This window comes from Triturus cristatus, chromosome 9 (genome assembly GCF_964204655.1).
Source record: "Triturus cristatus chromosome 9, aTriCri1.1, whole genome shotgun sequence".
NCBI classification, from domain to species: Eukaryota; Metazoa; Chordata; class Amphibia; order Caudata; family Salamandridae; genus Triturus; species Triturus cristatus.
Window position 1 is genome coordinate 1,094,043,215 of NC_140592.1, and position 18,557 is coordinate 1,094,061,771.

The following is an 18,557-nucleotide window of genomic DNA, read 5'->3' on the forward strand; positions in this document are numbered from 1 at the left end:
GGTCACACAAGATTGTATCGAGACAAATCAAACAAATAATTGCAAAAAAACAGGAAACACGCCACAAGATCCTTGCATGACTGCAAAATGGAATGACATGTGAGTAAACAGACATCGACCATAATGCGTTGCTGAAAGACTGCAGTAATTGTGTGAGTGCAACCACCCTTACGAGAGACATCGAATGTTTAATTGGTAACTGTCAATAATAGGGATGCTTTTCACCTTGGGGTTCCGTGTGGTGGAGCTCAGCTTGTCTGTGATGTCACTCAGAACCCCCATGTGAAATATATCGCCTCTTTCCACAGTTAACACATCTTCTATTTAATGTTATGCAGAAGGGTAGAAGAGTCATGGGAAGGCAGACATGATATACCATCTCAGCTCCACCTTACATGTGCTGTGCTGTCACCCACCTCCAACCCCTCTCATCCCTCGCCTACCCCACCCACATTTAAAAAGATGAAATACCTGGCATCTCTCACCATCCTCAACATTGCACCCCTTCCCAACCCTAAAATAAATAGTACCTGGGGTCTTAATAGGCACTCCCACCATCCTCTGCATCATATAGCCTCTCACCCCCCACCCGAATTAAAAAGGTAAAACTAAAACGGGTGGACTGCCTTCCCCTCCAGGCAGATCTATCTTCACTCCTCCCCCTCAAATATGAGGAAATAATACCTGGTGTCCAGCCACCCACTCTAATTATCTATCCCCTGTTCTGTCCCTCCATGGATCAGAGAGCAACACAGGTACCAAGCTAAAAGGCTGTCTGAAGGCTGTATAAGCGTAGCTTTGAAATTATTCTGTCGCCTGGAGCGCATTGACAGGGTAAGGTTGTGATTGGCAGAGGCAGAGCACAATCCCCCCACTCCCGCCTCCTCAGGTCTGTGGAGACAAATGGAGGCAGGAGAAGGCAGGTGAGACTGCTGGCTACCTTTCTGCTGCTTTGCTCGGTCTCCGGAGGCCTGGCAAGCTTCCCCCATAAGGCATCACAGCAGTGAGAAACAAAATTTGTTTCCCACTCTTGTGACAAAGGGCCTGATTACGACTTTGGCAGTGTGGCAGTGGGCCGCCACGTCAGTGCCCCGCTGCCACACAGCCAAATCCGTCCGCCCACCAGATTAGGAGTATTCTCCTGGTCTGGCTTGCGGTGCTTTGATGCTTCCAGGCGGTGAGCTTTAGAAAGGCACCACAATGGGAATGCCAAAGCACGTTCCTGCGTGGCATGGATTGTGCATTCCATGCTGTGCAAGAACAGAGCGTGCATAGAGACAGGGGGGCACATCATGTGCCCCCCTGTATGCACCCACAGGCTAGAGGCATAAAGGATGCCCTACAGTTACCTCTCTGCCACACTTTTCATGGTGGGCTCACCACCATGAAAACTGTGGTGGTGAGGAAACTCGTAATATGCTTCGTGTCTCAGACCACCCTGCCACGGCAGAGGGATCACAGATCCCCGGCATATGCTGCAGTCCAATTGCGGTCCGACCGCCAGAGTTATAATATGGCAGTTGGACTACCGGTGCGGCAGTTGCCGCACCGCCACCACGGCACCACCAAACTCGGAATTAGTTCCAAAGTCATGTTCAGAACCCAGCATTCATGCTACTCACTCTGTACATCCTATATGAGGTGTCTCTTCTAGTGACGCATACCATACAATGTGTGATATTATACAGTAATATGTAAACATCATGCAAGCATCATCAACTGTAAGAAATATTTTCTTCTGAAGAACAGCAACAGTCTGGACAGAAGTTTACAAGGGTTTCAATGTAAAATTAACTGAAATGTGAGTAAACTGTACCATGTCTACCACAAAGCAATTGCGGTAGCACTGGTGCAAAATGTGAGTGTGCCACTAAAACCTGTGAAATGTTCTATATTTTGCCCCATAGACTTTTGTTCGTTTTTTCCATCTTTCTCTTTCTGTCAGGACACAACTGCAATTCCCAAACGTGATTACTGCAAGCACGAGGCCTCTGTGTGAACAAAGACCCATTATAACATTTTTTGATTTTCCTCACTCATAGCCTAGAAAACAAAGCGTCCAAACATTAGATCCACGGACACAAATATGTAAAATCGGCATTTCATCATTTTATCTACAGCAAGACATTTTAGGTAGACGAGCCGTGCCTAGGCGTGCGCTTCAAGGTACAAGGTTTGGCATGAGTGCCAAGATTGCCTCTCTCAATTTAGAATTAGGACTCAGAGCCCCTCAGAAGAATTTGTAGTAATTCCCTACAAGAGAGAAATATTTCCTTACTAGACTGCATTCTGAAAAGTCAGCTGTCAAGTTTTAAACCGAGAGTGTCAGAAAAAGATACTTCATTTTAGTAACACTCCATCATCATGCAAATCTCCATGGATTTATTTTCCTTATTAGTGTATAAAATGTTGCGCTTTGATATGCTGCGAGTTATGAATAATTAATTCAGAAAAGGCATAAATCTGCAAAAGCTGTGGGAGTATATCCCCAACTGTCAGTCGCGGCGGGTTGCAGTAGAATGGCAAGCAGGACTGACGTGGCCGCGCGCGCCACCGCCCCGCGGGCTGTGCTGTGACTCAGGGCACGAGCGACGGTCGTGCTGCGTAGTCATACATGTCCCCACTGTGGCTACAGCTATGAAATGCGGATTAGTTCATTATTTACAGGGCCATTTGCCCTTTCAATTAATCACCAAGGAAATGTGTTGAAAATGTACCCCCGGGTAAAGTTTTTGATTCTGGTTTGAATTGATTATTTATGCCACAGAAATGCCAAGAAAGATTTGTCACCACGTGAATGAGCAGTTTGTGGAGCAGGCGACTGAATACCAGGCGTGCACTGCTGGGTTATTTTCTCCACAATATGAATTTGTTTCTGCGGTGTGTCAGGATGTTGACAGTCACATCAGGGATTACGTTAAATTCAAGACCTGCATACCATTTAATAAAAATGTGAGTAGAGTAAAAGAAGAAAAAATACACATTTTACCAGATTTTTAGTTGACTTAGTAATAATGATAATAATAATAAAGCAGTTTTGTAGAGTGCATGGCTACTTCGTTGAAGTGTCCCAGCGCTACAACTCTGCTCCAGTAAGCACTGCACCTGTGAGGGGATTAATAACCTGAGGTAAAGAAACAAGTTTTTAACTATTTCCTAAAGGAGGCTTTTTTTCAGGCATGGAATTCCAGATCTTAGGATGCAGATAACTAAAAGAGCTGCCTCCAATTCTAACTTCTTAGAGTCTGGGAAGAGCTAACCTGGCATCGGATGATCTTAAATTCCTAACTGGCACATAAGGTTTAATCAGAGATTAAAGGTACCATTGACCAACATTAGATAATGCCTTATAGCATAACAAAGAGCTTTAAAGGCAATTCAAATTTAAAGTGCAATTTGCTCAGGTCAGTCCCAATGGAAACACATCTGGGAAGTTTCAGCAACAAACGCGCTGCAGAGTTTTGAATGCTTTGTAATCTCTTGATTTGTGATTTTGAAAGGCCAAGGTATAGGGCATTGCAATTGTCCAACGTGGAAGTAACCAGAGCTTGAATAACATTTTTCTGTGCTGACAAAGGTGGAAATCTCAGAATCTTCTATAGGATTTTCAAATTCCCCAAGCATTTTCCGGCTACAGAGTTTACTTGGTTGTCGAATGACAGCCACCTTATGATCTAGCCAGATACCAAGATTTTTAACTTTTTGTTTTGGTGACAGTAAAGGACCCGGACTGGTAGGCCACCATGCGGTGGACCAAATACGAGGCTGATTAGCCAGGATAAGCACCTCGGTCTTCTCACCGTTTAACTTCAAGCAATTGTTATTCATCCAGTTGGCTACTTCCAAAAGGCACAATCGCAGCGGGGAAGCGGTGTTGTTGCTTTTTTGAGAGAGAGTGATGATCACCTGCATATCGTCCGTATACGAAATGATGGTAAAGCTAAAACGTTCAATAACGATGGCCAACCGGCAGACATAGATATTAAAGATAGTTGGACTCAAGGAAGATCCCTGAGTCACTCCTAGGCACAACACAAGCGTTTTTGAGTGGAATGGTTTTTGAGAAACCTAAAAAGTTCAGCCTTGCAAAAAAGAGGCGAACAAAAGCAGGGTCTCGTTACCAATACTGCTTTCCCACAATCTCTTTAGCAGGATATTAAAGTTAAGTCAGAAAGCCAAAAGCCTCGAAAAAGAAGTCAACCTTTAACAGGCCTTCCCCACAGTGTGAAGGATTTGTTAATCTAGCTCTCTGAGGGACTTTTTTTTAAAAACCTTCTACTAGCGTAGTGCTACATTGTCACTGTGGCACTGAGCTCACCATGCAGAGCTATAAATCACGTAAACAAATTGATAGCTATCCCAACTCAAGTGCCACTTCGGAGCCCCAATAGGCATTCATCGAGTAATAGCCCTATACAAACGTAACTTCCATCGTCTGTAGTTTAGAAGTTCGAATGATGTTTTGACCATGGATACAATGACCATAACATTTACTCGAAAGCAATCAACTTGTAGTATTGTTACCAACAGTATGCTGTATTGTTTCTGTGGCGACTAATTTATGTACTGATACAATTTCATATCTAGCACATGAATTTTTCATAAGCAGATAAGATGGCTCAGTTGGCTGGTGCCTTTGGCGGCCTGGATATGGCAAGATTCAATTATCCGTAGGCTCCACTGGACAGAGGGATGGGAAGATCGCATATCTTTGTATGCAGATGATGTGCTTCTATATATGGCCTCCCCCAAACGCTCCCTGAATAGGCTACTGGGAATATGTGATACTTACGGGAGCACTCTGGATACACAATGAACTGGAACAAATCCGCCCTATATATCCTGATAGGACTGCCACCGACGCGACTCCAGGTTTGTAACGTAAAAGTAGTAGAAGATAGCTTCAAATATTTGGGGATCCATATCACTACCGACCCAGAGGTCTTTATGACCTTAAATCTTCAAGCACCCCTACACCGGCTACGTAGAGACACCAAACATTTGCAATCACTGCCTTTGACATTACTAGGAAAAGCAGCACTTTTCAAAATGATGGCACTCCCTAGATTTCTCTATGCCCTGCACAACACCTCATTCTTCGTTCCCACGTCCTACTTTTGGGCCATAGAGGCAGAAGTCACCAAACTCCTTTGGAATGGGAAACCAGCACGAATAGCTATAAATAAACTGGTCAGAACTTGGTATGATGGCAGCACTGCACTCCCAAATATACAAACGTATTATTGGGAGTCCCAATTAATAGTAACTGGCTACATATTTCATACACGGACCCCGCTTATAGACTTGACAGGCTGGAATTGGAAAAGAAAGGGCTTAACCGGGCATTATATAATAAAAACCAGGTCCTGTTGGGACCGACAAAACACACACTTTATGTGTGGCACACGGTACTCAGGAGGTTAGGTTGGGACAATAAAATCACACACGCAACACCCCTTTGGGAGACTGGCAAGCTAGGTATGCTGTGTAACAGTAAGGGATTCCAGCGGTGGGACAACATAGGAATATCAGAAGTAGGAGATCTCTGGACCCAAGGGAAAGTCATTGCCTTCTCGCAACTTCAGGAGCAATATGAGATTGGCACCCATGGAAAGGTTCCGTTATTTACAGATCAAACACGCCCTAGAGGTGACTATCCCTCCTAAAACCGACCTCGCCATTAGACTAGTCATTAGAAGACAGATTACTGACAGAGCACATGGACAAAAAAGCCACATCCCTAACGTACCATAAAATTATCTCTAACCAACCTGATCCCACACAACTTCTCCGGGATAAATGGCAGATAGATGTTGGTGACTTAGATGATACGGACTGGCAGGAGGCATTGTCATCCCTGAGGGAGGTGGCGATATCCTCAAGGCTGCGCCTTGTACAACTTAAAATACTCCACAGGATCTATTACACTAGGGTTAAGCTATACAAGATGGGTAAGATCGATAACCAACTCTGTTTGCGACAGTGCGGGGCACAGGACACATTTTTTCACACGATATGGGAATGTCCAGAAATTGTTAGATATTGGGAGTCAGTGATGTCCACCATAACGCGAGTGAGTGTGGCCCCGGTACCACCGGAACCCAAACGCTGTCTGCTAAATATATGGCACAGACCTGGGCGACACTGGGTATGACACTAGCTAAGAGAAATATTGCCAAACACTGGGAAGCACGCAACACTCCCACTGTAAAATAATGGTGTAAAGGTATGGATAAGGCAATGGTGGCTGAAAGAGCAGTATACCTATGGGAACGATTATGGGGACAATGGAATACTTTCAGGGGTAATATATGCACAACACCCACAGTAGACTTCTCAATGGAGGACGATTAACGAGATGAAGGTGGCAAGTAACGTGAGTCGCAATGCTGCACATGTAATAAAAATGTATAATGATGGTCGTAATGATAGACTACGCTAAGATTTACTATGTATAAGACCTCACTAATTGACAAGAACGCATTTGTAAGTAATGTACCAATATTCAATAAAAAGTTTAACAACAAAAAAAAAAGATAGTTCAGTTGGCTAGTGCAGTTATCTTTGTGTACTGGGAATGCCACAAGTTCAGTTCTCATCCTTTGATGCCCATTCAGATGAGGACCACTTAGTTGGTTTATATTTATGGTGTAGCATGATTCGAGGTTTCACTTATTATAATTTATTACTATAAGTTTTTTTAAAAGAGAGTATAACGTAAAGTTCATATTTAAAAAAAAAAATCATCATACAATGAAGAGAAACTAGATTCATTTCCTCAGATTTATTTCGTGTAGGCAAAGAGTAAAAAGGTTCTAACCTAAAGGTCACCTTGAATTTTGTCTTCTCTCACAGCGGTGGAAGGGACCACCCACCAATTATTTATATTTATTCTTCTATAAACAAGACACTGGGTGGAACTGACCTGATCACTGGCTTGACAAGCGGGGACTGCTGTAAATTCATTGAGGTTGATCACCCAAAGAGCTCATGAACAAATTGCGATGAATGCAAAACCAGACAGTCAGGATGGCCAAAGACTTAAGAAACACAGCATGGCATCAACACTACATTGAAATCATGTTTCTGGCTTCTGATCACACCCTTCATTTGGCCAGCTTGCAGACTCTCTGTCTCAATAGGTTAGAAAAACATAGAGAAATATCCTGTAGAGTACAAGGTACACTCCATGCGACCTACTTATCCATTCTTTCAAAAGCTTCTGAAAACAGATTCCTAAAATAGGTCTTTGACTGAAAAGGTAGAACTTTGAGATGGATGCTGATGAGTGAGACCAAAGAGTAACACAACCTGTTAGACAGGTCAGTCTACCGCTGTCTTTCATCCTCGCTTCACAGTCTGATATTTTACCTTAGGTCGGCAGCACTAGAGTCCACTTCAATCATCGACGAATAAGAGTATCACCCCTTCTGCCTTGTTGAGTTCATTGTGATCTCTCAAGGGTACCACCTATCTGTACTGAGTCCTAACCTGATGAGGGTGTGCTATATTTCACCAAGAGTCTTCTTTGAGGGACTTTGGTGAAGGTTATGCTGAAACTGTAGAAAGTTCAGGTTCAGGCCTACTGTCGTAGCAACCACACATGCCAAATATTTGTTCCAAGGATGGGAAAGCTGCAGGAATTAAGAGAGGGGGGTGGGGGAGTAAATATGTCTGGCTAAATGGGTTATGAAGAAGAGAAAGAGTGAAGTACATACGTGGATGTTATCCAGGCAAGGCGACATATTTAGCTGTGCAGTAAGATTTCTCAGTAGAACATTACACCTGCTGTGAACATTGGTGTGTCTGTCAGTTTTGATTGCAGACGGGGGCAACTCAGCATTTCAAAATGAACAGGTGCCATTGAACTGGGCTAAAATGTGATTTCAGGTGATTCTATGATAGGACTGTACTTTTGTGAGTCTGTGGCGGTGTCTGTCATGCCTAAGTCCTATTCAAGGCTGATGCCCAATGCCTTTTAAGCGTCAGATGTTGCTAAAGGGTGCCCCCCGAGGTGTGTAATGAAAGTGAGAGTTAGTGGTGGACCTGTCACTCTGAAAGTCACAGCCACATGGTCCTGTGCCATTGTCTAATGCATTAAGTTCCTTCTGGATTTATAATGACAGGGCCTTTGCTGCAATGATTCATAATCCCATAAGATCCCCCATGGAAACAACGTTGTCTAAATGGCCAGTACTGAATGAAGGTGCCACAGCTGGCACTGGGTCACGTGGCTGCCATGAAAAAATCACTTACACACAGATCTCTGCAGCAAGCACATTGTTTGAAGGATGCATTGTGTTGCCAAAACTAAAAGCTCAGTTTGCTTCCTCTCACTGCCACAGCAGCTGAAAGCAATTAGCCCTGCAACTACTCAATCAATGCAAGACTTTATATGGATCAAGTCCATTGTAGCACAGTTTGAAAATGCATTTAATCAATAGATCCAAACACTAGTAATAATAATTTAAAGCAAATGTGGTACTTATAATCATCTTCACGTGTTTATTGACAAACCTTTACTAATAGCAGTTGTTTTTTTGTACATTTAAAATCGCTTACATTGATATATATATATATAACTTATTTCTACATTAAAATCAACGTTTGAACGGTCCTACTCTCATTCCTAGATGAGCACTGCCAAAATTTGTTTTATGCCAACCCGAGTCTTGCACGAGGTGTCAAAATTCGTACCCACAGACCTATTTTTCGATGACGATTCACTGGATTTTTCATATTGTTTTACAGCTGAAAGATTGAGAAACTTACAGACTCTACTTTCCAACTGCAAACCATAAAGACGGTGTTGTCGATTATTTTTGAGAATGCTGATGCAAGCACCTTCAAATTAAGTAGGGTGCGTGAAAAAGAAAATAAAGCCAAAAGCATAAAAACTCCTTGGAGCTCTCCATGTTTCCCCAGTTAAATGTGTATTAGTTATATATTTTTTTTATTGTTTTGAGTCAAATATGATCACAATAATTGTATCGCAAACCTAATACAAAAAAGAAGAACATATAAACAATAGCAAAGCCCATCAAATGCAAATAATATGCATAAGCCTACTTAAAAAAACACTTGAGTTAATATCACCATATGCAGATCACATGGCAACAATTAGATTATGCCAGGCAGGGATGAGGCTGAGAGCCACTGTTAGAAATGGTGGTCTCTTGTTGGAAGGTTGTTACCCTCTCCAAGTAGGGATCCTTCTTCCTAGTCAGGATAAGGGAGTTGCACATTCAAAATAACCCCTGCTCACCCCCTTGGTAGCTTGGCACGAACAGTCAGGCTTATCTCAGAGGCAGTGTGTAAGCATTTTCACATCATAAACAGTAATACTATGAAACACTACAAAAGGACACCACACCAGCTTTAGAAAAATATCCAATATTTATATGTGTAAAACAAGACCAAAACAATAAAAATCCAACATACAGTTATTCAGAAATATCAATAATCATAAATATACTTGGGAAATAGTTCCTTGAAGTGGATAGATCCTTCCGTGGCTACCACAGCAGTGTGGATCAACAAATCCCACGGTTCCGGCCGACCGCGGTGGGGTGTGCCGGCTGCAGCGGGCATCGAGGTTGCAGTGTGAAGCAGTGTGGCGTGTGGTGCCCTCAGGTCGCGGTGCAGTTAACGGCTTGGTGGCACTCGTCCAGCGGTGTCGTGAGACCAGGGCTGCAGTGCGAAATGGGGTCATGCTCGTTGTGGTGCTGGTAGTCACATAGCAGGCAACAGCGTCCAAAGATTGGTGGTCAAAGGGGCTGGCGTCAGTGGGTCGAAACTGCAGTGTGGGACGGGGCAGTGCTTCGTGTAACTTATGCCCCCAAACCACAGTGCAGGCAGCGGCGGTGATGTCAGCTGGCGGTGACGTCAGTGAGGCCAGGGTGCTGGAGTGGAGCGAGGTAGTGCGGAGTGCGGTGCCCACAGGTCACGGCAAGTAGCAGCTCAGCGGCAAACATCATTGTCAGTGAGACCAGGGTTGCGGTGCGAGATGCAAAAGTGCCCTCTGCGGTGCCATCAGGTCACAGAACCAAAGGCGGTCTTGCTGCCAGGCGTCTGCTTGCGGTTTCCCTCTGTGGCAACTGGAGTACATGGTCCCAGAGGTGGTACCCAGACGTAGGCCAAGTCTTTGCTGTTCCTGAGACTTCTTGAACAGGGGGCAAGTTCAACTTCAAGCCCTAGGAGAAACTCAGAAGATTGCAGAAAGTTCAGTCCAGTCCTTTCCCTGCCCAACACAGAAGCAGCTACTGCAGGCAAACACACCAAAGCACACAGCAAAGTGGTAGTCTATCCTCACATCTTCTCCAGCTCTTCTTCCTGGCAGGTTCCATGATCCAAAAGAGCCCTAAAGTTCTGGGGTTAGGGACCCAATATGTATACCACATTTCTCTTTGAAGTTGGCACAAACAAAATTCCACTGGCATCCATTAACCAGTTCTGCCTGGCTCATGCCAGGTTCACTTAGGAAGGGGAAACAGTTTTGTGGAAGGCAGCCACAGTCCAATCAGGTGCAAGTGACAACTCCTTCCACTACTCTAAATGCAGCCAGGTCTATTCAGCCTGGCTATGAGTCACCTTGGAAATGCAGGACACACCTCAACCCCCCCCCCCCTTGCGTCTGGCTAATGTGAATGCACATCCCTGCTCCTGTCACTCTGAACCCTGACAGTGAATACACAAATGGCAGAGGCACACAGGATGGTTAAGCAAGAACATGCCCACTCTTTAAAAGTGGTATTTTTAAACAGACAACATAAAAACATCTTTACTAAAAGATGTATTTTTAAATCCTGAGTTTGGGCATACTAAAATCAATTTTGTCTATCTGCTTCCACTGGCAAACTACATTGGTAAATTGTTACCAAGCAGCTGCGATGTTAACCTATGGGAGAGATAGCCTTTCAACAGGGAAAACGAAATAGAGAGAATTTCACCATTAGGACATGGAAAAATACACCACTACATGTCCTACCATTTGCATGCATGGCACACCGCTGATGGGGCTACATTGGGCCTACCTTAGGGGTGACTTAGTAGTAAGAAATGGGAAGGGAAAGGCCTGGCAAGTAGATGCACTTTTCAGGTTGACGTGGCAGTTAAAAACAAAACTGCGTGCCGACACTGCAGTGGCAGGTCTGAGACACCTTTGAAAAGCTACTTGTGTGGGTGGCACAACCAGTGCTGCAGACCCACTAGTAGCATTTGATTTACAGGCCCTGGGCACACACAGTGCACTGTACTTAGAACTTAGTAGTAAATCAAATAAGCCAATTATGGAAACACCAATCCATAAACACAATTTACAGTAGGAGCACTTGCACTTTAGTACTGATCAGCAGTATTAAAGTGCGCAGAAACTCTAAACCAGCAAAAACAATATCCAGAGTACCACCAAAACCAGGAAGTCAGAAGCAAAAAGACTTGGGAAACACGCCAAAAGTTGCTAGGTCTAACAGACACTGCCTTAGCCCTGATGGAGTCCTTTATTACCAACAGGTCTCACACTGTGAGCCGTGGGCACTTTAGGGCTGGTTCTTTTCAGTTACCATGTGGGTTTCCACAGGGATTCACTCTTACCCTACTCTGTTTAACATTTATGTTGTCCCCTTGGCCAATCTGATAAGGTCTTTCGGCTTTCACGTATTATCCTATGCGGGTAATACCTAAATCATTGTCTTGATATTAGATGATACTTCAGTGTTGGCAGAAAGGTTCACATGCTGTATGTTGGATATAAACAACTGGATGAAAAAAATTGGTTGAAGCTGAATGCCGACAAGATTGAGATCCTAATTTTTGGAGAACAAGCATCAGTATGGTCTGAGTTGTGCTGGCCAGACTCTTGCGGTCCCCTACCTCATCAAGTCAGTGAGGCCTTTGACAGGCAGGCCAATAGGTCTGTGTGCTCATGTTTCTACATTATTGAACGTTTAAAACAGGTATTCCTTTTATTCCTGTTGAGCTCAGAGTTGCGGTAGTCATTGCACTCATTTACTCGCACCTTGACTACTGTAATGCTCTGCACTTAAACATTAATATTTCCACCCTTAATAGACTGCAGACTATTCAGATTGTGGTGGCCCGGCTAGTCCAGGTTGTTCCTAAACTAAGGTCGGACCAAGAGCCCATTCGCTCCCTTTACTGGCTGCCTGTTAAGAAGTGCATGACCTTTAAAGCTCTCTGTCTAGTTCATACTGCCCTTAATTGCCAAGGGTCATTGCATTTGAGAACACCCTTTAACTGGCATATCCCCAATAGACTGCAGAGGTCTGCCTCTCTTAGGAAGGTGTAATATGCAGGAACAAATTGGCACGGAGGAATCAATATCTCTCTTTTATTTAATCATAGGGGACATTTAATTACTCTATTTGTAGTCCAAAATCCTATAGCAATACATCAAAAAGTCATTCAAAAACACATTTACCATGGGACCAATCTTTGAAAATATCAATCATTATTCAAGTTATTAACACAAAGAAAAGAACATACCAATATACATATATATATGAACATACACATCACAAACATTTATAGACCAACACCTAAATGCAACGAATCTAAGTTGCCAATACCCATATATTTCTATAATGATTAGTGTTCACGCACTTAATCTGAGTGATACCCTGTGAGGTAGTCTAAGCACATGAGGTTACAACACCTCTACACCCATTTATCTAGTGTGCTTTAAGGCCGAAAATTCCTGAAGGGCAGGGCAACCAGAAGTACAATATCTGCTGCATAGCTGTCGCACTTCGGGCATCGATTCCTGTCCGAACCCCAGCTCGTAGTCCATTTTGATATTCGTTCAGGTGTATAATACAGCATACAGATAGTCTTAATCTGTTAAAGCTTTAAGCTAACCTTGAAAGTAGACCGGTTGCCAATCTCCAAAGCGTTACGAATCTCTCCTGCTGAAATCTGAGGCAAGCATCCTGCTCCACTTAGCAGCAAGTAGTAAACTATCACCAGTGCAATGCGAGCAATGCGTACTGATTGAAGCTTTTCCAGGTGCCCTATAAAAGTAATATAGAATATCCGATGCTTCTCGATCTATTGTTTCCTTGCACCCGCGCAAAAAGTAGTCCTGCAGCTTTAAATATTTGAAGAAAAAATGATGAGGAAGATTGCGTGAAGTTTAAAGAGTTATAAATGAGCTAAATCCATAAGGTTATATAACTGTCCTAGAGTTGTCACCCCTAACTCTGCCGTTGCCTTGCCTATCAAATCGTGAAATATTTTGGGAAGTGCTGGGTTGCCCCACAATGGTGTATCTGCGTGCAAGGTAGCCAAACAGTACCTAGAGCTTATTTCCCTCCAGATACAAACGATATCCCCAATAATTTGAAATCAAACCCGTTTGTAGTAGTTAGAATCCGTAAATCGATGAAAAAACCTGGCGTCAGACTGCAAAGCAAGTTGGTATCCCAAGATGGATGGCTGTGGTTCCCGCCCAGTGAACGTATTACGTATGCAGCCAGCAAATGCTGCACAAAAGTACAATTTAAATTCAGGTAGCTAAACCCCCCTTATTTATACGGAGTTTCAAGAAAACCAATAGCCCGCCTAGCTCATCTACAGCCCCATATAAAACTGCTTGCTCAAAATAAGGGTGGGGAGTGAGAGAGAGAGAGAGAGAGAGAGAGAGTTTATATTTGTATCAGTTTTCTTTTTGTTCATCCCGTCTTGATCCTCTGCCTAGGGTGAGTCCATAGGTGTTATTAATATCCTCACCTTCTGCAGCTTCCCATCAAACAATAAAGGGAAGAATGTACCCTGCACAAAGCCAGTGCTGGAAGAGAGCCTTCTTGTTCCAGGCAGATTAGAAGTACTCAGGATCAGTTTATCCTTCAGCAAAGATTGCCTTTGCCAGGCTTCCACAGGTATCTCCCAAATGTGCCTTGGAGCAGTGCTTGCCAGCAGAGAAGAACAAGCGTTCTTGAGATCTGCAGCGTCATTCATAGCCTGCAGGAAATTACTGCTGAGTGTTCTCTGTTTCCTCCCCTTGGGCAGCCCCGATCATGCTGCCTCTGACATCTTTTTCAGAGCTACCCACTCTCATAAAAGTGTATTCTAGGAGAGGGAGGGGGGGGGGGGGCAGGGAGAGAAAGAGTTTTGTCAGGCCGCACAAACATAAATGTGAAATTGCTACGGTGCAATGTATGTGATGCAGAGATGTTGGTGCCACTGCACTTTCATGCAATTACACTAAAATATTCTTACTTTTCCTGCACCACCACCAACAGTGGCAGCTGGTAATTACTCATGCATACATACACACTCACACCCATCTATTTACACATGCACGCACAGACACACATACACACCCATTCACAACACTCAGTAACAAATACACATACATTCATACATGCATGTACGCTCGCACAAAACATCCAAAAAAAAAACATAAAACTTAAACCTTCACTGTAGAGAGGAAAGCTTTGGAGGTCCTAGAAGGGTTGGGGCTTCTGCCTTCTCTCATTGGCTGACATAAGGTCAGCAGCAGTCCCTAACTCGTCACAGAGTGGGATGGGGCCCTGAGACTTCTGGCCCCACCCCACTCTGTGATGAGGTGTCTGATTGATACTCGGCCCTGGGCACTTCAGGGTTTAAAATGGAAGCGCCCAGGTCCGAGGCAATATGTGACGCTTCCCCTTGTCATTAGGGGAGGGCCTCGAAGGCACCTTTGCCAGGCTGAGGCAGTGATGCTCACAGAGTTGTGAAATCCTTAGTCTGGCAAAGTTCAGCTCAGGCAGCCCGAAGCCTATGCATTTAATGTATGTCTAGCTCCTGGCTTCCTGACCTGAACAAGAAGAGTGTCTGTCGGGCTGACCTTTGATCTGCCTGATATTCTTTTTGCTGGAAAAATGGTGGGGGGGCATGGCCCCTCAGCCCATATGGACGGGCCGCTGCTAATAACCAATATAGCTAGTCATCTATGTGACTTATTTCAAGTCTGTATAGTTTTGAGCAGTGCAGTGAACAATAAATCCTGGCCTGATACAGACTTTTGCTGGGAACAGTATTCCCAGCATAAGAGAAGGGCTGGGATTTGCATCTGGGAGCCTGTGCAGTGTGCACCACCCAGCCCTGGAGTCGAAGATCGGGAGAGGAGCAATGCGGTGACTGTTAAGTATATTTTTTGTTTTGTCTGTGCTCATTTTTGTATTCCCCCCACCCACCGCTTCCGCCACTGGGAGCACTTTCAACCAGAATGTACTGTTCCAAGTGGGTGACACATCTGTCCCAAGATTCAACATGCACTTTAGAGGGCACAGACAGAATATTAATTGTTTTGCACAAAATCTGCCGTCCCAAGGCAGACTTGGCTTCACCCTCTGTTTAATAAGTTTGGAATAAGGTGTTATCATGACGCCTTACCAATGTACTGTAGGACAGGTGGTATTGATACTGTTTGCACCGTTGCCTCTTATTCATGGACTGCCTGGCCTATCTTGAGAAAAGAGAACACAGAGTGTGATACTCAGTACTTGTCTGGTAGGCTGGTTTTATTCATATAATTGTTTTAGAAAGTGTTGTATGCACTACTTACATAATGGCTTTTTGCATGGTTTTATCGTTCTTACCGTGATTTTAACATAGATGTATTTGGTTGCTATCTTTGAACTTTTACTCGCATGCTGCTAGCAGTTGTATCTTTTTATGTTCAGATGTAACCCCATGTTTGCATGTTATGGCTATAAACCAAAACATTTATGATAAACTAAACAAATCTATCCTATAATCTATATCTAATAAACCTATCCAGGTTTGCTTAGCTTTACTGGGGACAACACAGATGATGAAATGTCCCCTATTCTGCACCTGTAGATTAGCTGAAGGCGGAGGGTGGATGGCTAGTAAGTAGCCCAGCTCTTCGCCAGTAGGGCTGCATCCATGTTTCCTTAGTGAGGGGATCCTAATTAGGAGAAGAGTGTTCTGGTTTAATACCATAGCATGAATTCATATGAAGGAAGCACCCTATGGACTGTGTTCCTGCCTAGGCAAACTGAGTTTTCACTGCAGAAAAATATATAGTAGATTCTAACAAAATTGATGATTCCATATCTTATGTTTGAAAGAGGAATGCATGGATTTCTTTTTTACCTTAGATTAATATTCAACATGAATTCACAAATAAACCAGCAAATGTTTGAAGAAACATCAACAACCAAATATTTACTGCACGCAAAGTTCTACCAAATGACATAAACACAAGCAAAACGTATATAACTCATTCCGTAATGTATTTGTGAACTGCTACTCCTGTGAGACCGCACTGACGTTTAAGCTCCTGTTTCATAAGATGTTGTGATATTTATGTCCACTTGGCAAATTGGCTGAAATGACAGGCTCCCTTGCATAGAACTGTTCCTTTTCCCAGAGTTAACTTCAAATCTTTCAGGGCCTGTTTGAAGGACCACAGTACATTGCGCAAAGTGTCCCACTGGTTCCAGTCATTAGCATCCACACAGTTCCCCCTGCTTATCCTTAGCGCATGTGGGTGCGTGTGTGTGAGAGAGGGATTTATCAATAATAAAAAAGAAAAGAAATTAACTCTGTGAATACTATGGAGTAGTTATTTAGGCCAGTTGATGTGCTGCTTGTGTCCTGGTGTAATTTAGATCACACTATATACTGTTCAGCATGTACTAGTGTGAGTAATTATAGCATAATGTTATACCATGTTGCCTTCCGTTCTTATGTCCCAGACACACTGCTTGATATCTGTTGTTGGCTTTTGTTGTGAAACTATGTGCTCTTATTTGTTCATACCATCTAGGCTTACACTAAATGTTGCTTAGTTCCCTCTCAAGTACCAGCAGCCCCTATCCTGCAGCTGGAAGAATGCTGTACTCACAACAACAGCGCCACCTTGTCGTGGAAGCAGCCGCCATTGTCGATGGTCCAGGTGGAAGGATACATTCTAGAGCTGGATGATGGAAATGGCGGTCAGTTCAGGGTAGGTACACAATACGGGCTTCTCTGTTCCCACACTGAAACAAGGCAAGACCTCTAGTTGCCATTCTTTATTCCATGCAGATGTCAGTATACTTCCTGGTTGTCAGTGTTACTTCCTGGTTGTCAGTGTTACTTCCTGGTTGTCAATGTACTTCCTGGTTGTCAGTGTTACTTCCTGGCTGTCAATGTACTTCCTGGTTGTCAGTGTTACTTCCTGGTTGTCAAAGTACTTCCTGGTTGTGCAGGTTTTACCTCTTACTTCACCAAATGAATGGAATATCGCTAACTGATGTGCATTTTCTATTGCTGGAAGTTTCTACAATTCCAAACTAAATCGATCGATTGAGTCATAGATAATGTTCTGAATAGGGAAGTTTTCTCAATGATGAACGAAAGTGACCTATTTAAAAAAAAAAAAAAAAAATCCCCATGTTTTTGATAGATTGAGAACGAATGACATTGGTTGGTATTCGGGGAGAGTGACCTCTGTTTAAGGAGTAGGTGTTGTCACACTTTTTCTGACATATCGACCAAGGAGGGCTGTCATATCCATGAGAGGGCTTTCATACCCTCATTAAGCCACTTTGTAGGACGATTAGTTTATCTTACAGAAATGAATGCAATCACGTCTTTTTGTCTATATAAGAATCATTATAAATAAATTGTGAATACTTGAAGTGATTGCTATGAATTGTATTTTCTGCCCTGATGTACAGCAGTTGTTGATCGCGAAGCACATGTTGGCATAAGTGTACACACAAGTTTAGAAGAAGCGGATTTGGAAATTGATTACAAGAAGCATTTTGATTTTATAAAAGTGGCATACATTTTGACAAAAGTTTTAATTATACGATTTGTGACTGGAAATATTTTTGCTTTGAATTGTGTTTAATAACCAAACAAAGAACTACCTATGTATTGATTTGAGAAGTACTTTGAAGGTGCAGGTTGATAGCAATAAAATCCTCCATGTCCTTTTATGACTTGCACACTGCACACAGTAGGAACAACAGAGCTCAGGTTGCAAGGTCACTTCTTTGATGCATTAGATACCAATACCAAGAGACATATCTGTCTCTTGGGCTTGCCAGTGAGATGAGGTTAAATTTCTGAGCACCATGAGTAAGCAACCAAGTCTTTCACACCTTATGGTCTATCTGCCCTCTTTGCTGTTCCACAAAAGCTGTACTGCATGTGCGTGCTCACCCCTATCTGTGCTCCTCTTTGTTTTTGAAAGCTCAAGCCATACTCTGCTTCAACTCATGCTTTTTTTTAGCATTTTCAGTAACCCTCCTTCTTGAACTGATCTCCCCGGGCAATTTCTTGACGTTATGACTTATGCTTTCCTTGGATTTTTTATATTTGCACCACATCCACTTTGTTCCCTTCCTCAGTTGATCAGTTGTCTATAGAGCAAAATATCTTAAAATGACTAAGTAATTTCTGAGATTAGTCTAAATGAACAGCAGTCTGACAACCGCAGGCTAGTGCAGAACAGGCGTCTTTGAATATGGCTCAAGTGTACTGAATGCCAAGCTACTTATGCTTAGAAAGTAAAATGTATATTGGAAAGTGGGATTGTG

At 43.2% G+C, this 18,557-nt stretch overlaps 2 protein-coding genes across 12 annotated transcripts in view; one reads left to right on the top strand and one right to left on the bottom strand.

The window, feature by feature from the left end:
- Positions 1-18,557, top strand: part of TRIM9 (tripartite motif containing 9) — a 422,460-nt gene that overhangs the window by 329,922 nt on the left and 73,981 nt on the right. For 9 of the 10 annotated variants that reach the window (XM_085626964.1, XM_085626966.1, XM_085626968.1 and 6 more), the window contains exon 6: positions 16,818-16,975. In XM_085626964.1, the coding sequence (XP_085483090.1) occupies positions 16,818-16,975 (158 nt within the window). The remainder of the gene's footprint in view (positions 1-16,817; positions 16,976-18,557) is intronic. The other variant, XM_085626965.1, reaches the window with a different exon arrangement.
- LOC146799414 (uncharacterized) overlaps positions 1-18,557 on the bottom strand; it is a 154,431-nt gene that overhangs the window by 86,746 nt on the left and 49,128 nt on the right. The gene's annotated exons all lie outside the window — the stretch shown is intronic.